Raw genomic sequence first — 24,904 nt, forward strand, 5'->3', positions numbered from 1 at the left:
GAAAGTCCATCAGTCAATGGGGAAAAAAACATACATGAAACGTTTTGTTGGCTTCATATATACAGCGACTGAATGGATTCACATTCTGGGGGGTAGAAACAAGGGAAAAAAATATCAAAATTCCCTACGTTTCAAAGATCTATGGGTAAATATATTACTACAAACAAGGCAAATAACAGCAAAATTTAAACCACTTTCACTTTCTGAATTCCTGGTTCTGCTGAGCCGCTGTTTGCAGAAGAGAAGTCAGTAACACAAATGAGCAGCCCAGGGATTAAGCCCTCTGTATAATGAGCTGCTCTTCCTTATCTTAAAGTCCCTTCAAAGGCTGCAGCTTACGGTAAGGAGGGGTTTGTTTGTGCAGAGCTCCTCAACCTTAGGGGAGAGAAGGGGCGGTAATAGTGCGGGAAGGTGAATACAGGTGTAAACGTCCCCTTTAAGGTATGGTTCCTTCACTTCTTCACGCCTGTTTCTAGAGGTTTCTTTGCCTAAAATGGGTTCTAGTGTTACAGTAAAGGAAAGACCCAGATCCAAACCCAGAAACCATTGGAGAATATTTAGTAAAGGCAACAAGAAAATCTATTTCTTAGAAAGAGAAAGTAAAATCCTATTTCCTTCTGTTACACGTCCTTACTGGAACGGGGAGAGATTTAAGAGCAAAACAAATGAGATTATTCAACTGACTTTGGCACTATGTCATAAAGTATTGTCTTTATAGGCAGAAATAGGACAGGAAACAATAGAGCTTATTGTGTGCCCAGAACATTCCTTCTCTGTATATTTGTATTTATACATATGGGTAGGGGGTGCCATAGTGTTTCCCTTAGACAGTACAGTATGGGGGTACAGATTATTGTGTGCCCAGAACATTCCTTCTCTGTATATTTGTATTTATACATATGGGTAGGGGGTGCCATAGTGTTTCCCTTAGACAGTACAGTATGAGGGTACAGCTTATTGTGTGCCCAGAACATTCCTTCTCTGTATATTTGTATTTATACATATGGGTAGGGGGTGCCATAGTGTTTCCCTTAGACAGTACAGTATGGGGGTACAGCTTATTGTGTGCCCAGAACATTCCCTCTCTGTATATTTGTATTTATACATATGGGTAGGGGGTGCCATAGTGTTTCCCTTAGACAGTACAGTATGGGGGTACAGCTTATTGTGTGCCCAGAACATTCCTTCTCTGTATATTTGTATTTATACATATGGGTAGGGGGTGCCATAGTGTTTCCCTTAGACAGTACAGTATGGGGGTACAGCTTATTGTGTGCCCAAAACATTCCTTCTCTGTATATTTGTATTTATACATATGGGTAGGAGGTGCCATAGTGTTTCCCATAGACAGTACAGTATGGGGGAAGACATGCACTGCTGCACGGCACATACCAAGTAGCTGGGGAATGGGGTTATAGGGTTGCACTGCTGCACGGCACATACCATGTAGTTGGGGAATGGGGTTATAGAGTTGCACTGCTGCACGGCACATACCATGTAGCTGGGGAATGGGGTTATAGGGTTGCACTGCTGCACGGCACATACCATGTAGCTGGGGAATGGGGTTATAGGGTTGCACTGCTGCACGGCACATACCATGTAGCTGGGGAATGGGGTTATAGAGTTGCACTGCTGCACGGCACATACCATGTAGCTGGGGAATGGGGTTATAGGGTTGCACTGCTGCACGGCACATACCATGTAGCTGGGGAATGGGGTTATAGAGTTGCACTGCTGCACGGCACATACCATGTAGCTGGGGAATGGGGCTATAGGGTTGCACTGCTGCACGGCACATACCATGTAGTTGGGGAATGGGGTCATAGGGTTGCACTGCTGCACGGCACATACCATGTAGTTGGGGAATGGGGTCATAGGGTTGCACTGCTGCACGGCACATACCATGTAGTTGGGGAATGGGGTCATAGGGTTGCACTGCTGCACGGCACATACCATGTAGTTGGGGCACTGCTGCACGGAACATACCATGTAGCTGGGGAATGGGGTCATAGGGTTGCACTGCGGCACGGCACATACCATGTAGCTGGGGAATGGGGTTATAGAGTTGCACTGCTGCACGGCACATACCATGTAGCTGGGGAATGGGGTCATAGGGTTGCACTGCGGCACGGCACATACCATGTAGCTGGGGAATGGGGTTATAGAGTTGCACTGCTGCACGGCACATACCATGTAGCTGGGGAATGGGGTTATAGGGTTGCACTGCTGCACGGCACATACCATGTAGCTGGGGAATGGGGTTATAGAGTTGCACTGCTGCACGGCACATACCATGTAGCTGGGGAATGGGGTTATAGGGTTGCGCTGCTGCACGGCACATACCATGTAGTTGGGGAATGGGGTCATAGGGTTGCACTGCTGCACGGCACATACCATGTAGCTGGGGAATGGAGTTATAGGGTTGCGCTGCGGCACGGCACATACCATGTAGCTGGGGAATGGGGTTATAGGGTTGCGCTGCTGCACGGCACATACCATGTAGCTGGGGAATGGAGTTATAGGGTTGCGCTGCTGCACGGCACATACCATGTAGCTGGGCAATGGGGTTATAGGGTTGCGCTGCTGCACGGCACATACCATGTAGCTGGGGAATGGGGTTATAGGGTTGCACTGCGGCACAGCACATACCATGTAGCTGGGGAATGGGGTTATAGAGTTGCACTGCTGCACGGCACATACCATGTAGCTGGGGAATGGGGTCATAGGGTTGCACTGCGGCACGGCACATACCATGTAGCTGGGGAATGGGGTCATAGGGTTGCACTGCTGCACGGCACATACCATGTAGTTGGGGAATGGGGTCATAGGGTTGCACTGCGGCACAGCACATACCATGTAGCTGGGGAATGGGGTTATAGAGTTGCACTGCTGCACGGCACATACCATGTAGCTGGGGAATGGGGTTATAGGGTTGCACTGCTGCACGGCACATACCATGTAGCTGGGGAATGGGGTTATAGGGTTGCACTGCTGCACGGCACATACCATGTAGCTGGGGAATGGGGTTATAGGGTTGCACTGCTGCACGGCACATACCATGTAGCTGGGGAATGGGGTTATAGGGTTGCACTGCGGCACAGCAAGGGTTACAGCGCTGGCTCGGCTGGATATTATCTCCCCGTGCTGATAAAGTCCCAGGCTGGGGACGGATTAGAGGAAGGGACGTGCCACAAGGCACATCAGAGCTGCTTATTCATCCAGACCAGAGAGCAGCACCTGAAAAGCGCAGCAATCAGAGAGGCAACGTGCCGCGGCTCATGTCTCCTTATCCAACGTAACACGCCGGTCAGGCCCCCCCTCCCCTATCACTGCCAGAGGCCGTGTCAGCCCTGCAGGGGTGCAATACCGAGCTCTAACCAGCAGAGCAGGACGGGACCCAGTCACTGATTGATAGCCGTGTCCCTCCATAGGCTCCCTGCCATTCTGCCTCATCCTTCCCTCTCAAGGCAGAGTTATGCGCTTCCCGGAAGCTCCTCGTCACATTCCACAAAAGAACCGGAATGCTGAAATGTCAGGCATCCCTAACAAATAACTGTTCTATCTGCCAGCGACACAGGTCATGTACTGGCGACCCCCCATCTCCTCACACTGCTGATCCCACTCACAGTCACTTGCCCCCTCCATCTCTATTTCCCTTAGACAGTACAGTATGAGGGTACAGCTTATTGTGTGCCCAGAACATTCCTTCTCTGTATATTTGTATTTATACATATGGGTAGGGGGTGCCATAGTGTTTCCCTTAGACAGTACAGTATGAGGGTACAGCTTATTGTGTGCCCAGAACATTCCTTCTCTGTATATTTGTATTTATACATATGGGTAGGAGGTGCCATAGTGTTTCCCTTAGACAGTACAGTATGAGGGTACAGCTTATTGTGTGCCCAGAACATTCCTTCTCTGTATATTTGTATTTATACATATGGGTAGGGGGTGCCATAGTGTTTCCCTTAGACAGTACAGTATGAGGGTACAGCTTATTGTGTGCCCAGAACATTCCTTCTCTGTATATTTGTATTTATACATATGGGTAGGGGGTGCCATAGTGTTTCCCTTAGACAGTACAGTATGGGGGTACAGCTTATTGTGTGCCCAGAACATTCCTTCTCTGTATATTTGTATTTATACATATGGGTAGGAGGTGCCATAGTGTTTCCCTTAGACAGTACAGTATGAGGGTACAGCTTATTGTGTGCCCAGAACATTCCTTCTCTGTATATTTGTATTTATACATATGGGTAGGGGGTGCCATAGTGTTTCCCTTAGACAGTACAGTATGGGGGTACATCTTATTGTGTGCCCAGAACAAAGAACCACAGCAACCAATCAGATATTTGGTTTTGATAAAAACTGTACTGAACCAGCAAGAATATATCTGCCGACTGGATTTCACTGATAACAGTCTCCCTTTCTACAAGAAAGATGTTAACCCCCTGGGAACCACAATTCCCAGCATCCTCGCCCCACGACTGGTGGGTGGTACATAGGGTGCAGCTGTTTCTATGCGTGGGTGCCAGGGTGCCATAACGGGCTGATATCATTGCACCCAATCCATTGCCCGGTCCCGAGGGCTCAGAATATCCTATTTTCTTTGCCGTTTCTGACTCATGAAGAACAAATGCAGATTTATTTGCAATTTCTCAAACTGATCTAGAGATAAATACACAAACCTTTAAATAAATCATTAACATCTGGAACAACGAGGGGCTAAAAAAAGAGCCCCCCCCCCTCCCACTGCCAGATTCTGGCTGCCAATTCACTAATGTATCACAGAGGGGCTGAGCTGGAGTCGGAAGGCAAACTATGACCAAGCGAAATTTGCTCTTTGGCTCAGAGCGGCCTCGACACCGGCAGCCCCCATCTCTCTACATCATTCCTGACGGATCAATCTGAGCCTGATAATCAATATTTTTGCAATGGTTTTAAAAATGTGCAAATGTCATAAGAGCAGCCCAACCCATGTACTGGAGTCCTGCAGGGGAGTGGGTGCCTGCAGGGTGCTAACACTGGAGTCCTATGGGAAAGTGGGTGCTAGAGCAGTGGGTGACTGCAGGGTGCAGAGGAGTGGGTGCCTGTAGGGTGCTAAAACTGAAGTCTTGCAGGGGAGTGGGTGCCTACAGGGTGCAGGGGAGTGGGTGCCCTGCAGGGTGCTAAAACTGGAGTCCTACAGGGAAGTGGGTGCTAGGGGAGTGGGTGCCTGCAGGGTGCTAAAACTGAAGTCTTGCAGGGGAGTGGGTGCCTGCAGGGTGCTAACACTGGAGTCCTACGGGAAAGTGGGTGCTAGAGCAGTGGGTGACTGCAGGGTGCAGAGGAGTGGGTGCCTGTAGGGTGTTAAAACTGGAGTCCTACAGGGAAGTGGGTGCTAGGGGAGTGGGTGCCTACAGGGTGCAAAGGAGTGGGTGCCCTGCAGGGTGCTAAAACTGAAGTCCTACAGGGAAGTGGGTGCAGGGAAGTGGGTGCAGGGGAGTGGGTGCAGGGGAGTGGGTGCAGGGGAGTGGGTGCCTGCAGGGTGCTAAAACTGAAGTCTTGCAGGGGAGTGGGTGCCTGCAGGGTGCTAACACTGGAGTCCTACGGGAAAGTGGGTGCTAGAGCAGTGGGTGACTGCAGGGTGCAGAGGAGTGGGTGCCTGTAGGGTGTTAAAACTGGAGTCCTACAGGGAAGTGGGTGCTAGGGGAGTGGGTGCCTACAGGGTGCAAGGGAGTGGGTGCCTGTAGGGTGCTAAAACTGAAGTCCTACAGGGAAGTGGGTGCAGGGGAGTGGGTGCCTGCAGGGTGCTAAAACTGAAGTCTTGCAGGGGAGTGGGTGCCTGCAGGGTGCAGGGGGGCAGGTGCCTGCAGGGTGCAGGGGAGTGGGTGCCTGCAGGGTGCAGGGGGGCAGGTGCCTGCAGGGTGCAGGGGAGTGGGTGCACACATAAAGGCAGGTACCTGGCAGGTAGGATTTGGATACCTTCTGTCAGACTCCTCCCTCTATGTCCATGTGTTACCTGAAGCCCCTAGGGGGCAGCATAAAATTATGTGGAGGGGTGCCACAAATGTTTCTTTTGTGGGGGGCCCAACACTGTTTTTATGCTGTTCATGTCCCTTCCAGTATTGTTTGGCTGTGGATAGAAGGTTGTGTTGTTCTGTTGTGGGCCAAAGGCAAGGGGAGCTGCGCCTAATTCTGCCCATTGCCACCTAAACAAAAACCCCCAAAATGCTGAAATCTGATCAGGAGATGCAGAAGGAAACAGACATCAGGGCTCTGCAATAATAAAGATATGAGATGAGAATACACACGCCGGCTGCCGGTGGCGCATCAGTTCCGAAACCCGTTGCTTTGTGCCATCAGGAAACACACGGTTACTCTACTGGGGGGGGGGGGGTTGCAATGAGAACTAAGGGCACTAAATATTAAACAAGGGCACCACATCTGAAACAACAGAGATTTACCCTTCTGTTTCTGTTTGGCAGTGGATAAAACAGGAGAATGGGGGGGGGGCAGAAGCAAATACAGCTGGGACATCCCATAATGTGGGGGTTCCCATTAAGGGTGGAACACGAGCCAATCAAAAGCCTTGTCAAAAGAAAAGTCTTGAAAGCTGCAAACGTACCCTTCTCAACATTACTGGCTAATTGTTTGGGGCACCTCAGTCAATAAGATTCCGGCATTCTGATTGGAGGAGAAAGGAATTACAATGAACCAGTAGCCAATTAAAGAATTAGCCTCCATGCAGGGCTCATCCATTCAGAGAAATACAGGGTTACAAAATAACACAGTAGCTGAGGGCAAAACCACTTTGTGTCCACGGGATAAGAATGTTACGTAGCACCAGAACAGCTGAAGGTATAGGTATATATATATATATATATATATATATATATACACACATACATACAGGTACAGAACCTGTATCCAAAAAGCTCCAAATTACGAAAAGGCCATCTCCCATAGACTCCATTATAAGCAAACAATTCCCATTTTTAAAAATGATTCCCTTTTTATTTGAAAAAATAAAATAGTACCTTGTACTTGATCCCAACTAAGATATAATTACCCCTTATTGGGGGCAGAACAGCCCTATTGGGTTTATTTAATGGTTAAATGATTCCCTTTTCTCTGTAATAATAAAACAGTACCTGTACTTGATCCCAACTAAGATATAATTACCCCTTATTGGGGCAGAACAGCCCTATTGGGTTTATTTAATGGTTAAATGATTCCCTTTTCTCTGTAATAATAAAACAGTACCTGTACTTGATCCCAACTAAGATATAATTACCCCTTATTGGGGGCAGAACAGCCCTATTGGGTTTATTTCATGGTTAAATGATTCCCTTTTCTCTGTAATAATAAAACAGTACCTGTACTTGATCCCAACTAAGATATAATTACCCCTTATTGGGGCAGAACAGCCCTATTGGGTTTATTTAATGGTTAAATGATTCCCTTTTCTCTGTAATAATAAAACAGTACCTGTACTTGATCCCAACTAAGATATAATTACCCCTTATTGGGGCAGAACAGCCCTATTGGGTTTATTTCATGGTTAAATGATTCCCTTTTCTCTGTAATAATAAAACAGTACCTGTACTTGATCCCAACTAAGATATAATTACCCCTTATTGGGGGCAGAAGAGCCCTATTGGGTTTATTTCATGTTCAAAGGATTTTTTCGTAGACTTAAGGTATGGAGATCCAAATTACGGAAAGACCCCTTATCCGGAAAACCCCAGGTCCCGAGCATTCTGGATAACAGGTTCCATACCTGAATATATATATATATATATGGGGCAGGATATAGCACTGTCCCCAAAATCAGTTCCGGGCAGGGCAGTGCCAGTATACAGACCAAGCTTTCTTGCAATTCATTACAAAATAAGCCCTAAAAATAAGTTTTAAAAGAAGGATGTTTCAGGGAAATGACTATTTTCACATGCAGACACATTACTAAAATACTAAATATTTTCTATTGCTTTGCGTAAGAGTGACGATTTGTTGGAAATCAGCATTACATGACTCCCTGTGGTGCGAGTATTACTGGGGAGCCGAAAAAATACACAATAAGTACAGTAAATATTAGCTTTATAGATACTCACATTCCTGCATGTCTGTCATAGGGATAGGGAACAGCACCGGCTGGGACCCCGAAATTCTCACAGTGATGTTAGAAAAAAGGGTACTGGGAATTGTATTTCAACTATGTCCAAAGGCCAGTTAGGGGGGGATTTGGGGTGAGTGCTTATTTGTGCCCTGGGTACCCCTGGAACTATAGCAGGGTAACTGTTACCCCAATGTTTCTATATATCTGTAACCTTGTTATGGGCTAAGGGGGTCCAGCCTGAAGGCCAGTTAGGGGGGGATTTGGGGTGAGTGCTTATATGTGCCCTGGGTACCCCTGGAACTATAGCAGGGTGACTGTTACCCCAATGTTTCTATATATCTGTAACCTTGTTATGGGCTAAGGGGGCCCAGCCTGAAGGCCAGTTAGGGGGGGGATTTGGGGTGAGTGCTTATTTGTGCCCTGGGTACCCCTGGAACTATAGCGGGGTGACTGTTACCCCAATGTTTCTATATATCTGTAACCTTGTTATGGGCTAAGGGGGCCCAGCCTGAAGGCCAGTTAGGGGGGGATTTGGGGTGAGTGCTTATTTGTGCCCTGGGTACCCCTGGAACTATAGCAGGGTGACTGTTACCCCAATGTTTCTATATATCTGTAACCTTGTTATGGGCTAAGGGGGCCCAGCCTGAAGGCCAGTTAGGGGGGATTTGGGGTGAGTGCTTATTTGTGCCCTGGGTACCCCTGGAACTATAGCGGGGTGACTGTTACCCCAATGTTTCTATATATCTGTAACCTTGTTATGGGCTAAGGGGGCCCAGCCTGAAGGCCAGTTAGGGGGGGATTTGGGGTGAGTGCTTATTTGTGCCCTGGGTACCCCTGGAACTATAGCGGGGTGACTGTTACCCCAATGTTTCTATATATCTGTAACCTTGTTATGGGCTAAGGGGGCCCAGCCTGAAGGCCAGTTAGGGGGGGATTTGGGTGAGTGCTTATTTGTGCCCTGGGTACCTCTGGAACTATAGCAGGGTGACTGTTACCCCAATGTTTCTATATATCTGTAACCTTGTTATGGGCTAAGGGGGCCCAGCCTGAAGGCCAGTTAGGGGGGGATTTGGGGTGAGTGCTTATTTGTGCCCTGGGTACCCCTGGAAGTATAACAGTAGAAATGCTGATAATACCTAAAAATTAAAAAAAATATATTCTTTTTGTAGTGATTAAGATGATGGCTAATTACCAAGCTGAATCCTGTGTAGAGAAGCGACACAAAATTTCCACCCACTGATTCATTTTCCTGTTTATCTATATTTATCTTATTGTTTTGGGTAAAAGGTTGATTCCCAACTTGGTAAAAGTCCCCTTAAAATTTGTTTATCTGAAATTGAGGGTTATATGTTGTTACCGCAGACTCTGAATTTTATTGTTATTTATTTTGGCTTTCGGGTCAGGAAGATCCTTTCAGTCTCAGGTGCTTTTTCTTTGCTCGACCTGCTTTCAGTTTTGGGATTTAGCTCTCGCTATAATGGGAAAGACAGACGGACAGCACGTCCTTTATCTTCTCTCTCCATAAACTGTAGCTCCAACTTATGTGATAGTTTCCAAAATAAACCTTCATTTATCTTCCCACCATTATGTATGGCAGGAAGTTTTATTAAGAATGTAAAATTATATAAAGTCTTTCAGAGTTCAGCAGATGTCTCGGTGCAGTCTCGGAGAATGTGACATTTACACAGCGATTTTTAGGATTTTGTTTTCCAGAAATCTTGGCCAAAGCCAACCTTTTTATTTTATAGGCTTGTAAGAGACTCCTTTAGTTCATAACAAGGTTACAGATATATAGAAACATTGGGGTAACAGTCACCCCGCTATAGTTCCAGGGGTACCCAGGGCACAAATAAGCACTCACCCCAAATCCCCCCTAACTGGCCTTCAGGCTGGGCCCCCTTAGCCCATAACAAGGTTACAGATATATAGAAACATTGGGGTAACAGTCACCCCGCTATAGTTCCAGGGGTACCCAGGGCACAAATAAGCACTTACCCCAAATCCCCCCCTAACTGGCCTTCAGGCTGGGCCCCCTTAGCTCATAACAAGGTTACAGATATATAGAAACATTGGGGTAACAGTCACCCTGCTATAGTTCCAGGGGTACCCAGGGCACAAATAAGCACTCACCCCAAATCCCCCCCTAACTGGCCTTCAGGCTGGGCCTCCTTAGCCCATAACAAGCTTACAGATATAAACATTGGGGTAACAGTCACCCCGCTATAGTTCCAGGGGTACCCAGGGCACAAATAAGCACTCACCCCAAATCCCCCCCTAACTGGCCTTCAGGCTGGGCCCCCTTAGCCCATAACAAGGTTACAGATATATAGAAACATTGGGGTAACAGTCACCCCGCTATAGTTCCAGGGGTACCCAGGGCACAAATAAGCACTCACCCCAAATCCCCCCCTAACTGGCCTTCAGGCTGGGCCCCCTTAGCCCATAACAAGGTTACAGATATATAGAAACATTGGGGTAACAGTCACCCCGCTATAGTTCCAGGGGTACCAAGGGCACAAATAAGCACTCACCCCAAATCCCCCCCTAACTGGCCTTCAGGCTGGGCCCCCTTAGCCCATAACAAGGTTACAGATATATAGAAACATTGGGGTAACAGTCACCCTGCTATAGTTCCAGGGGTACCCAGGGCACAAATAAGCACTCACCCCTAATCCCCCCCTTACTGGCCTTCAGGCTGGGCCCCCTTAGCCTATAACAAGGTTACAGATATATAGAAACATTGGGGTAACAGTCACCCTGCTATAGTTCCAGGGGTACCCAGGGCACAAATAAGCACTCACCCCAAATCCCCCCCTAACTGGCCTTCAGGCTGGGCCCCCTTAGCCCATAACAAGGTTACAGATATATAGAAACATTGGGGTAACAGTCACCCCGCTATAGTTCCAGGGGTACCCAGGGCACAAATAAGCACTCACCCCAAATCCCCCCCCTAACTGGCCTTCAGGCTGGGCCCCCTTAGCCCATAACAAGGTTACAGATATATAGAAACATTGGGGTAACAGTCACCCCGCTATAGTTCCAGGGGTACCCAGGGCACAAATAAGAACTCACCCCAAATCCCCCCTAACTGGCCTTCAGGCTGGGCCCCCTTAGCCCATAACAAGGTTACAGATATATAGAAACATTGGGGTAACAGTCACCCTGCTATAGTTCCAGGGGTACCCAGGGCACAAATAAGCACTCACCCCAAATCCCCCCCTAACTGGCCTTCAGGCTGGGCCCCCTTAGCCCATAACAAGGTTACAGATATATAGAAACATTGGGGTAACAGTCACCCCGCTATAGTTCCAGGGGTACCCAGGGCACAAATAAGCACTCACCCCAAATCCCCCCTAACTGGCCTTCAGGCTGGGCCCCCTTAGCCCATAACAAGGTTACAGATACCACCGTCAGTTTGGAAGACTCTGCACTAAGGGAAGAATTATATCTGTTGTATTTATTTTCCTTACAGATGAGTAATGGGCCCTCCAATCTGTGGGAGAGAATAAACACCATTAATGCCAACAGTTCACAAGGCCCCAGGAGGACACAGGACTGACTACAACAAGTCTATTTCCGTTGAACTCGCTGAAAGGAAATGTAGTGGTTTTGATTTCCTACTATTGGTTGTAACCCCCTCTGTGAATTTACTGGACGTTACCATTTCTGTTTCCTTTGTGCCAATAGGAAAAAAAGACCCTGAGTGAATCGTGGGTTAAACAAACTATTTGCTGGGCTAATGTACATGTAACACACAGTTCTGTTACTGCAACCACATAATCATATTTATTTTAGGAATACAATTATGTTTATAGAAAAGCAAAAACCAAAGAGTCCAACTATAGACTCTAGATGAGAAATTAATTTCACCCATATGTTGCACTGGGATTTCTGTACTTGTGTAACGTAGGAACTTCCTTTGTGGCCCTTGCAGTCATTACTTTGTGACAAAGAGCTTCTTGGGGTTAAGGCTGAAGTAAGAACCAATTCAAGTCAGACTATAGGGGCTGAATACACATGTAGTTATGAATAAAGTGGTTACATCCCATCAAGAACCTCAAGTTAAGGTCATGGAGCCTTGCAGACATACTGTAGACAATACTGTAGGCATAGTAGGGTGGCACCATGGGTATATCACATCTAGTCCCTTAATCTAAGGTCATGGAGCCTTGCAGACATACTGTAGACAATTCTGTAGGCATAGTAGGGTGGCACCATGGGTATATTACATCTAGTCCCTTAATCTAAGGTCATGGAGCCTTGCAGACATACTGTAGACAATACTGTAGCCATAGTAGGGTGGCACCATGGGTATATCACATCAAGAACCTTAAGTTAAGGTTATGGAGCCATATAGACATACCGTAGACAATACTGTAGGCATAGTAGGGTGGCTCCATGGTTATATCATATGTAGTCCCTTAATCTAAGGTCATGGAGCCTTGTAGACAATACTGTAGCCATAGTAGGGTGGAACCATGGTTATATCCCATCAAGAACCCTGAGTTATGGTCATGGAGCCTTGTAGACATACAGTAGACAATACTGTAGCCATAGTAGGGTGGAACCATGGTTATATCCCATCAAGAACCCTGAGTTATGGTCATGGAGCCTTGCAGACATAACATAGACAATACTGTAGGCATAGTAGGGTGGAACCATGGTTAAATCCCATCAAGAACCCTGAGTTAAGGTCATGGAGCTTTGTAGACATACAGTAGACAATACTGTAGGCACAGTAGGGTGGCACCATGGTTATATCCAATCAAGAACCTTAAGTTGAGGTTATGGAGCCTTGTAGACATACTGCAGACAATGCTGTAGGCACAGTAGGGGGGTAACATGTTTATATCCCACCAAGTCCCTTAATCTAAGGTCATGGGGCCTTGTAGACAAACTGTAGACAATACTGTAGGCATAGTAGGGTGGCACCATGGGTATATCCCACCAAGTCCCTCAAGCTAAGGTCATGGAGCCTTGTAGACATACAGTTGACAATACTGTAGGCATAGTAGGGGGGTACCATGGGTATATGCCATCAAGCTTCTTAAGTTTGGGGCATGGAGCACCTAGAAACAAAGCCCAATGTCTACCAGGCTAACAGACTCTCAAGTCTGAGGGACACACAAGCAGGTCAACCTCAAACAACCAATCACCTTTTAGTAATCCCACTCCAGAAGGACAACTGGAGCCAAATGCAATAGGTGCCTGGAGCCCAGTGAGATGGACCCACATAAAGTACAGAAGGCCAGCAGTTAAATTAAAGCCTATTATATCCAGGCCGTCAACATTTCTGTGTTTGGTCTCCCGGCAACACAGAACGAAGGCAAAAGTCCCAAAAACTGGTTTCTATTAACAAATCTATGACATGATGGAAAAGTAGGATCTAGGACTCACCCCTTAAACACTGCCACCTGCCTTATTATATGGACCCCCTTCCATGTCCATGGAAACAGGGAAAGGCCAATCAGACCAATAAGTCCCTTAAAGGCACAATGTTCATTTTTGACCAATGGGAGTCGTCGTTTTCAATTGTTGGGAATTTTATTTCAAACTGGGTCAATGACAACAACCATTGGCCTTTTCTTTGGGGCCCCAGTATTCTAATGCAGTTAGAAGTGTGAAGCCTCCGGCTTGGCAAGTTATTTCTTCGGACATAATGTTCATTTAGGGAAAGGTGTCCCAGACGGCACATGTTGATTCAATTAAGCAGCCGTTTATGGAAAGTACCCTGTTATTTTCAGAAGCTGTCCAGTTGCTAAGAGTTACATTCTTCCCCGGAATTGTTTTCTTAAAAGGCAATGGGAGCCCGTACGTTTCCATTTTTATCCTATTTATTTATTCTTTATGCTGAGTTTGTGCCCCCTGCTTCTGTCACAAGGTTCCTGCTGGGACAGTGTTGCTGGGAGTTGCTCCTATTCAGCCACAAGGGCATTAGTGAGGTTGGGCACTGATGTTGGGGATCAGGCTCACAGTCGGGGGTTCCATCCCACAGGGGTTCAGTTGGGTTGCCCCTCCCTACCTGCTATAACTGCCCCTGCCCTTCTGGGAAGGTTCCCACTAGATGTTGGGACAGTGTTGCTGGGAGTTGCTCCCATTCAGCCACAAGGGCATTAGTGAGGTTGGGCACTGATGTTGGGGATCAGGCTCACAGTCGGGGTTCCATCCCACAGGGGGTCAGTTGGGTTGGGGGTCAGGGTCAGTCAGGTTCTTCCCATCTCAGCAAACCCATTCTGTTGGACCTGGCTCTGTGCATGGGGGGCATTACTGTGCTGAAACAGGAAAGAGCCTTCCCCAAAGTAAGAACCACAGACTAAGCTTAGTAGTAGGGTTTGCTTTTACTGCAAGCAGAGGCCCAAACCATGAATAACAGCCCAAGACCATTATTTCCCTGCACCCAACATTACACACTGAAGCCCAGCCCCTCTTCTCTATGCTTTGACCTATCCGTTCCTTTCTGGTCAACCTCGCTGATCCTTTACCCCTCTGCACCTTTTCCATCTGCCTCACCTGATCTATACCCCAATCCATCCCCATTCTTTACAAGGAGAACATTAGAAGTCAACTTGGTGTTCCTCAACCAATAACTAGGCTAGGCCTTAGGCCTCATTCCTTTATATGGTCCATAGAACTCCATGGTGACTATTCCAAAAACATATACAGCATATAAATACAGATTCCATTGAAGGAACAAGATAAAGAACATCCATACAGACTTCCAGACATTGGGTTGGGAGGGATAAATAGATAGAACCAGCAAAGCTGAAGAACATCAGGGTGTCCCCAACACTTTGGCTTTATCTCAAATATACAGAACATACCGTTCCTATGATATTTCACACCTACCAGTTCTATTCCTTGGGGGAAGGGGGTGTCGCTCCAATCTGTCATAGGAAACCTCTGGATTATTTTGCCGAATCCTTCAGAGCCTAAAATAAAAGAGAGAAAATTTGGAATGAATCTGTTTTGGCAAAGACCCCACATTTCTCGCCTGTCTTATCCATCTAATTCAAAGGTTTAATATGAGAATAAATGAAGTTGAAATGAGTATTATGAGTGACTTTCCCAGTCCCTCCGTGTGTAGGTGCAAAACCACCGATAGTCGGGAGACACTAAGAGCGCTTTCCCTTTAATGTGGCTGGCACGCTGCAGTCTCTTTCGGTTAACAAATGTGTAGTCTCGGTGTTTGTAGGATACACAGAATCAGTCTGATGGTTTCATTTCCGGAGCAACTGTCTGCCCACAAGTCACTGCCATTTACTGGCCCTTTAAAGCAATACTGCCATGGTAAAGCATTTATTATTATTATATTCTTCATTTCCCAGGGTGCCACAGCCATGTGACCTGTGCTCTGATAAACTTCACTCACACTTTACTGCTGCGCTGCAAGTTGGAGTGATATCCCCCCCTCACCCCCAGCAGCCGATCAGCAGAACAATGGGAAGGGAGCAAGATAGCAGCTCCCAGTAGGTATCAGAATAGAACTCAATAGTAAGAAGTCCAAGTCCGGCTTGGGACTCCTCCAGTTACATGGGAGTAGGAGAAACAATAGGTTAGCTGAAAGCAGTTCTAATGAGTAGCGCTGGCTGGAAGCTCAGACTCAGGCACAATGCACTGAGATGGCGCCTACACACCAATATTACAGCTACAAATACATTTGTTGGTTCAAGAATAAAAGGTTAAATGGCAGAGGGAAATATTTGCAGTGTAACAGTGTCATTTAGAAATAAAAAGTAACCCATAAATATCATGACAGTGTCCCTTTAAGATGCAGCAACTACAATTGGCCGTTGTTGTTTTGCGCCCAAGCGTGCAGCGTATCGCTCAGCAGTGCCAGTGGGGGGTACGTGCCATGCAATATAATCATATATATGACAGAGCTGAATTAGGAAACAGGATTATTGGGAATAATTGGGTGCATGTGTGACCACAATGCGTCGCAACCGCGTGGCTCGTGAGTAAACAAAGACATGATGCGCCGGGGACACATGACTGCTAATCCATTCCAATTGCCCAATTCGAGATTGGAAATAACCTTAATTGCACAGGCAGCTATATGTTGGAAGCTGTACAGCAGCCCTATGCATGGTTGCTGTGGTTTAAGTTTGCCTTTAAAAGTAAAGCACAGCCTCTGCCAGTGAAATAACTGGTGTTTTATTTCTACAAGGAGACATGTGGAGGCAACACTGCTGCTCGTCGCTTCCACCCAGGTGCCCTGCCGACAGGCACCCAGTGCCACCCCATGGAGCCTCCCCAGTGCCACGTCTGCTCCGGCCCATTAAATTGGCCCTGCACCCCGTTATATAAACGTCTGTCTCGCATCAGGGCACAATTTAGGAGTCCCATAATAACGCTGGTTGCTGATGTAAAGAGTCTGCCAAGGTCTGGCTACGTGCGGGGAGTGCTACTGTGTGAGCACGTGGAATTAAAGGGCAAGTAAAGCCCTGACTCTTTAATGTGGAATTACTGCACAGAGCTTAGCTATGCACCTAATTGTACAGCAGCTTTATACAAAAAACAGGGCTTTTTTATAAGCTAGCTGTGCCACTAACTGCCCCCATCCATCAAGCTATGCCAACAGGGAAAAACAATAGCCCCGCAGATGAGGTTTTGTGGCCCAGAAACCGTGTCTTGGCTCCCTAGCAACCGGAATCTAGATTGGTGCCGGCCCTTTATCCCTTTAGAGGGCACTTGGCTAAATAATTTGTGACTTGGGCTAATTGGAATAATGTTGGAATGAAACAAATAGGTCCAGGGATTATTATATAAGGTTGGGGGGAGCTGAGAGTTACCCCCCAAAAACCTCTTGGCAAGAGAACAAGCGAGAAGCTTATGCAGGTTTCTGGGAGTAACGAAAGCTGGAAGGATGTAGAAGAGGAAGGAAAATAATTCAAAGACCATAAAAAAAAATAATGAAGATAAGATTTCACACTGAGTCACAAGCGCTATAATAAATAAATAAATAAGCGAGCGCAGGAATTTGGTAAATACCCAGATTTGATAAAATGCAAATTTGTTGCCTATAAAAAACACTGATAGTGAAATTGCTGGCAATTAATTAGTTGGAATGATTAACCGGATTAATAGGAAAGAAAAGCGATTTGGGGAAAAATGTGAAATTAAAAAGAACAAAAAAACAAATGAAAATGAAATATGCCTGGCAAGGTTAGGGTGAAATTTAACCATTCGCCTGCCTAGGGATGTGAGAGTAGCAGTTCAGGCAGACACGCTATTTAGAAAGGAATTTGGAAAGGATCAACAGTCCCCAATTATAAAGGGATGTGCAACCCTCACTGTTATACACAGTCACTTTGTGATCTCTGGTTCCGACTCTTGAAACAGCCTAATAGGAATCTGCTGGGGAATCCACCTGTTTAGGGAACTACCCAGCATGCCCTGCAGGGATCCAGTGTGCCCCATACAGAGACACAGGGCAGGGATCCAGTGTGCCCCATACAGAGACACAGGGCAGGGATCCAGTGTGCCCCATACAGAGATACAGGACAGGGATCCAGTGTGCCCCATACAGAGATACAGGACAGGGATCCAGTGTGCCCCATACAGAGATACAGGGCAGGGATCCAGTGTGCCCCATACAGAGATACAGGGCAGGGATCCAGTGTGCCCCATACAGAGATACAGGGCAGGGATCCAGTGTGCCCCATACAGAGATACAGGGCAGGGATCCAGTGTGCCCCATACAGAGATACAGGGCAGGGATCCAGTGTGCCCCATACAGAGACACAGGGGGCCCCATACAGAGATACAGGGCAGGGATCCAGTGTGTCCCATACAGAGACACAGGGGGCCCTATACAGAGATACAAGGGGGCCCCATACAGAGACACAGGGGGCCCCATACAGAGACACAGGGCAGGGATCCAGTGTGCCCCATAGAGATACAGGGCAGGGATCCAGTGTGCCCCATACAGAGATACAGGGCAGGGATCCAGTGTGCCCCATACAGAGATACAGGGCAGGGATCCAGTGTGCCCCATACAGAGATACAGGGCAGGGATCCAGTGTGCCCCATAAAGAGACACAGGGGGCCCAATACAGAGATACAGGGCAGGGATCCAGTGTGCCCCATACAGAGACACAGGGGGCCCAATACAGAGATACAGGGCAGGGATCCAGTGTGCCCCATACAGAGACACAGGGGGCCCAATACAGAGATACAAGGGGGCCCCATACAGAGATACAGGACTGGGTTGTGAGTGGCCCCTACTGGAACCCTGGGCATGTTTAGTACATTAGGGCGTCAAGCAAAATCTGCAATAAACATGATCGCTGGAAGCAGGTTTGGAAGTTCTGATGCTGTTTTTCCCTTTTATTCCGCTGAATAATGGAGTTCATACAAGGCACGAGCCCAGGCTCATAAAGCACCATACCCTGGGCAGACCCAGCCCGTGGCCCCCGTCCGACCATCTGTCACACTGAGCCGCGATAATTCCACACCGTCCTATGGGGGGGACAGGGCTCTGGTCACTGCTGATTGGCTGCAGGGGTGAGGGGGGGGGGATATCACTCCAACTTGCAGCGCAGCAGTAAAGTGTGGCTGAGTCTGAGCTTTCAGCCAGCGCTACACATTAGAACTGCTTTCAGCTAACCTATTGTTTCTCCTACTCCCATGTAACTGGAGGAGTCCCAAGCCGGACTTGGATTTCTTACTATTGAGTGCTACTCTGATACCTACTGGGAGCTGCTATCTTGCTCCCTTCCCATTGTTCTGCTGATCGGCTGCTGGGGGTGAGGGGGGATATCACTCCAACTTGCAGCGCAGCAGTAAAGTGTGCCTGAGTCTGAGCTTTCAGCCAGCGCTACCCATTAGAACTGCTTTCAGCTAACCTATTGTTTCTCCTACTCCCATGTAACTGGAGGAGTCCCAAGCCGGACTTGGATTTCTTACTATTGAGTGCTATTCTGATACCTACTGGGAGCTGCTATCTTGATCGTTTCCTGCAGAATTCTGCTGCTCTATTAACTGATGGGTTTTGAAAAATAAATGTTTTCCCATGACAGTATTGCTCTAATTACTTACTTACTTAATTACTTTACTGCAGAGTGAATCTGATTCTAACACACAAACCCACTGACATGACCAGAGGTCACACACACTGTACAGTACATTTGGCCTCGCTGAGTGGGGACTTTTGTACTAAGCGTCAAACAAACACGAGAGTATCCCCCACCCTATTACCCCATCCTAATATTTGGATTATTCCGAAATTCAAGGTTTCAGGCCAAATGTGCAACTAACGGCTCATGCAGAAATCAATAGGCTCCATCATGGCTTTTCATATCCAGTTTCAAATGGTACTCTGCCCCTTTAAGGATCCATTGTAAATATTTCTACAAAATTGTTCTTAGTACAGGGGAATCCCTATGTGCCATAGTTTTATGGTATCTCTCTGTACAGGCTATGGCAAAACTTAGGGGGCTGTTCCTGCTGAATTGTGCTTAGTACAGGGGAATCCCTATGTGCCATAGTTTTATGGTATCTCTCTGTACAGGCTATGGACAAACTTAGGGGGCTGTTCCTGCTGAATTGTGCTTAGTACAGGGGAATCCCTATGTGCTAGTTAGTAGTTGAGCCCAGCAGAGTATCAGGTGTATGTGGGATGATGAGACACACATGTAAAGAGGAGGGGGGTTGTTTTGGGAAAGAGTCGGGGCGACACAGACCTGCATTCCCTTCCATATCAGGGGGGCGCATCCCCGTCACATTCCCCTATATGGGCCCTGGATGTAGACATTATTTCTCTATTGTGCACAATAAGCAACAAAACATGTTTAGGTCAAGAAACCGCACGTTACATTCCCCCCCAGCCCCCCATACGGATGGAATGCACTGCAGAATGTTTATTCAAAACAGACGAGCATTTTACTGACCCGTCCACTCGCTGTCTGGGCTCTGAGCGTGGGGCCCACTGCGCTATCACAGGCCTGAGCTGCCAGGAGAGACTTTATTCTTAGCTCAAATGGGAAACAGTATTTGCTATGGCACCGGGGCTGCCGTACTGACTGTGAGATACAGCAGCAATAGCTACGGGAAACACTATGGCACCCCCTACCCATATGTATAAATACAAATATACAGAGAAGGAATGTTCTGGGCACACAATAAGCTGTACCCCCATACTGTACTGTCTAAGGGAAACACTATGGCACCCCCTACCCATATGTATAAATACAAATATACAGAGAAGGAATGTTCTGGGCACACAATAAGCTGTACCCTCATACTGTACTGTCTAAGGGAAACACTATGGCACCCCCTACCCATATGTATAAATACAAATATACAGAGAGGGAATGTTCTGGGCACACAATAAGCTGTACCCCCATACTGTACTGTCTAAGGGAAACACTATGGCACCCCCTACCCATACGTATAAATACAAATATACAGAGAAGGAATGTTCTGGGCACACAATAAGCTGTACCCCCATACTGTACTGTCTAAGGGAAACACTATGGCACCTCCTACCCATATGTATAAATACAAATATACAGAGAAGGAATGTTCTAGGCACACAATAAGCTGTACCCCCATACTGTACTGTCTAAGGGAAACACTATGGCACCTCCTACCCATATGTATAAATACAAATATACAGAGAAGGAATGTTCTGGGCACACAATAAGCTGTACCCCCATACTGTACTGTCTAAGGGAAACACTATGGCACCTCCTACCCATATGTATAAATACAAATATACAGAGAAGGAATGTTCTGGGCACACAATAAGCTGTACCCCCATACTGTACTGTCTAAGGGAAACACTATGGCACCTCCTACCCATATGTATAAATACAAATATACAGAGAAGGAATGTTCTGGGCACACAATAAGCTGTACCCCCATACTGTACTGTCTAAGGGAAACACTATGGCACCTCCTACCCATATGTATTAATACAAATATACAGAGAAGGAATGTTCTGGGCACACAATAAGCTGTACCCCCATACTGTACTGACATATTTAGCCATAACTGACCGTTAAATATTTCTGCTGGACAACATCACGTACAGTTCCCAGAAGAGGAACGCTCGCTGATAATTAATGAGACCCCCCCCCCATTAACCCTACAGAGCCCAGAGCGCAGGATTGCAGAAAGCTTTGTTTGTTTCCAGCTGCAGAGGAAACCAATAGATTAACAAAGAATGAGAATCTTATCTTATGTAAATATTGGTTTATATAAAAGGGTACAAGTTTCTGCCCACGTGGCGTTCCGACTGCCGCTCAATAAAGTCCCTCTCTTATCAGTCTCTCGTTAAACCACTCCGTGGTTGCTAAAGTAATATGGACCCTAGCAACCAGATAGCTGTTATAACTCTGAACTGGAGAGCTGCTGAACAATTATTGAATTGAAAAAATACAAATAAAAAATGAAGACCAAGTGCAAATTGTCTCAGAATCTAACTCTTTACATCATATTAAACGTTAACGCAAAGGTGAACTTCCCCTTTAATGAACCAGCCAGATAACTGGAGTAGATTTGTAACCTGTTCAGTTGGAATGGGTTACGGACGGGACAGATACAAATGGATTCATTGGGGAAATAAGTAACAAATGATGAGAAAACTGGTTACTGTAACTGGATAAAGAGATCCCGGAGTCCTCCTTTCACCCCAAAGCCAGAAGGAATAAGGGGGTCAAATCTATATACAGGTATAGGAACTGTTATCCAGAATGCTCGGGAACTGGGGCTTTACAGATAAGGGATCTTTCTGTAATTTGAATCTCCATACATTACGTCTACTAAAGAATAATTTAAACATCATTTAAACCCAATAGGGCTGTTCCGCCCCAATAAGGGGTAATTATATCTTAGTTGGGATCAAGTACAGGTACTGTTTTATTATTACAGAGAAAAGGGAATCATTTAACCATGAAATAAACCCAATAGGGCTGTTCTGCCCCAATAAGGGGTAATTATATCTTAGTTGGGATCAAGTACAGGTACTGTTTTATTATTACAGAGAAAAGGGAATCATTTAACCATGAAATAAACCCAATAGGGCTGTTCTGCCCCCAATAAGGGGTAATTATATCTTAGTTGGGATCAAGTACAGGTACTGTTTTATTATTACAGAGAAAAGGGAATCATTTAACCATTAAATCTGCACTGACAGGAGGGCCGATAGAGAAAGGGCTGTTCTGCCCCCAATAAGGGGTAATTATATCTTAGTTGGGATCAAGTACAGGTACTGTTTTATTATTACAGAGAAAAGGGAATCATTTAACCATTAAATAAACCCAATAGGACTGTTCTGCCCCCAATAAGGGGTAATTATATCTTAGTTGGGATCAAGTACAGGTACTGTTTTATTATTACAGAGAAAAGGGAATCATTTAACCATTAAATAAACCCAATAGGGCTGTTCTGCCCCCAATAAGGGGTAATTATATCTTAGTTGGGATCAAGTACAGGTACTGTTTTATTATTACAGAGAAAAGGGAATCATTTAACCATTAAATAAACCCAATAGGGCTGTTCTGCCCCAATAAGGGGTAATTATATCTTAGTTGGGATCAAGTACAGGTACTGTTTTATTATTACAGAGAAAAGGGAATCATTTAACCATTAAATAAACCCAATAGGGCTGTTCTGCCCCCAATAAGGGGTAAATATATCTTAGTTGGGATCAAGTACAGGTACTGTTTTATTATTACAGAGAAAAGGGAATCATTTAACCATTAAATAAACCCAATAGGGCTGTTCTGCCCCCAATAAGGGGTAATTATATCTTAGTTGGGATCAAGTACAGGTACTGTTTTATTATTACAAAGAAAAGGGAATCATTTAACCATTAAATAAACCCAATAGGATTAATCTGCCCCCAATAAGGATGGATAATGGGTTTCCGGATGAGGGATCCTATACCTGTACATTGCACCAATTGCACAGGGTAAATAAATGGCACATACCATATGCCACAACAAGCACCATTTAATCACTAAATTCCTTTTAACTTATTTTCCAGCAGTGAGTCTGCACCCCAATACTGCCCCTTTGTTCCCAAACCCCCACTCAATGCAGGGCCCTTCCAGTTCTCACAGGGCTCGGCCCACTCTTAAGAGAATCAAAGGGCGGTTGGCCACTAGAGGGCGCACTTTACAGCATTTGGATGAGGCTGCACCTGAGTGTCCCGTATTGACACAACTCTGACCCATTACGCAGCAATTCTCAGCGCACAATTAATCATTCCCATTGGTCCCTGACCCAGTGGCTTACACTTTACTTTCCCTTCCATGCACACAAAGGGGAGGGGACCGTATAAACAAAAGGCAATGAAAGGGTGTGCCCAATGGCTATGTGTGTGGCAAACGCCACGGCTATTCAGTTGGGGGGGCCATATCAATGACATGAATCGTTCAGTATGGCAACACCCACTCCATGCAGCCAGTAAGACACAGGGGGGACTGCACAAAATCAAAGGGGTTAAATACAATTTCCCTAATGAAGGATAATATACCTGCAAAAGTGAAACCGGCATTTAAGGGGGGGGGGGTCAAATTAAAGTTAACCTTTACCCCCATATGTAATAAAAGGCCCTAAGTTTGCCCAGGAGCAAATACCCATAACAACCAATCAGCAGAAAGCATTTACTGGCCACCTGTTAAAAGCGAACATCTTATTGGTTGCTATGGGTTACTGCTCCTGGGCAAACTTAGGGGCTTTAACTACATATGGGGGTAAATATGTTATAGAATGTTCTATTTCTGGCAACTATTTTCTTCTTATAGTTTTTTTTAATTATTTGCCTTTCTCTTCACTTCAGTGACCCCAGCAGCTAAAGCTCTTGCCCTGTGAGCTGACAATTCTATTATCGTTATTTCATTTTTTATCACTTATCTATTTTTTCTGGCCCCTCCTATTCATATTCCAGTCTCCCATTCAAACCACTGCCTGGTTGCTAAGGTAAACAAGACCCTAGCAACCACATAGCTGCTGAAACTCCAGACAGTAAATAACAGTAAAAAAAAAATACAAAACAAAGACCAATTGCAAATTGTCTCAGAATGTCATCGACTACATCATACTGAAAGTTAATATAAAGGTGAACGACCCAATTAAAATGAAACATGAATTTGAAATGGAGGGATTTGGGCTCCTTGAGGGGCTATCGCTCCGATGCTGTTCTATATTAAGGGGTTGCAACGCCAGCGATGAAAAGCCCCCGGGGGGGCAATAAAGCCAGGAATGGAACAATATAAAACGGATCACCTCTCGCTATACAAATGTTTCCAATGGGTGAGCCACTAATGAGACAGAAATAACCATTTCATGAGTCGCTTCGGCTGAACTCGGGAGATGATTTGGCCGCCCGGTGCTGATTGGCCGTAGGAATCCAGAGGCCGTGGGGGGGGGGGGCGCTGCATGGTGCCGGGCCTTAATAAGCAGCATTGGGTTTCACTATTAACCTTGTTTATTGTGTGCGGTTCCTATGGAACCAACCAATACAATCCTCTCCGGTATCAAAGCACGTTCTGATACAGTAACCTACACTGGCCAATTAGCAGTTATACTTAAAGGGGAAGCAAACACGAAAATATTTTGTTAAATGAAAAAAAAATGTATTTCCAAAATACTGGAGCCCATTCCTTAAATATATACAATGTTTATTTGTAAATATATTTGCCCTTGCTCAAGTTTTATGGTATCTCTCTGTATAGGCTATGAGCGAACTTAGGGGGCTGTTCCTGCTGAACTGTGCTTAGTACAGGGGAATCACTATGTGTCATAGTTTAATGGTATCTCTCTGTACAGGCTATGAGCAAACTTAGGGGGCTGTTC

At 46.1% G+C, this 24,904-nt stretch overlaps 1 protein-coding gene across 5 annotated transcripts in view; it reads right to left on the reverse strand.

The window, feature by feature from the left end:
- sbf2 (SET binding factor 2) overlaps positions 1-24,904 on the reverse strand; it is a 196,919-nt gene that overhangs the window by 141,469 nt on the left and 30,546 nt on the right. For all 5 annotated transcript variants that reach the window (XM_031899700.1, XM_031899699.1, XM_031899697.1 and 2 more), the window contains 1 exon segment: positions 14,945-15,027. In XM_031899700.1, the coding sequence (XP_031755560.1) occupies positions 14,945-15,027 (83 nt within the window).

Source organism: Xenopus tropicalis, chromosome 4 (genome assembly GCF_000004195.4).
Source record: "Xenopus tropicalis strain Nigerian chromosome 4, UCB_Xtro_10.0, whole genome shotgun sequence".
Taxonomy (NCBI): Eukaryota; Metazoa; Chordata; class Amphibia; order Anura; family Pipidae; genus Xenopus; species Xenopus tropicalis.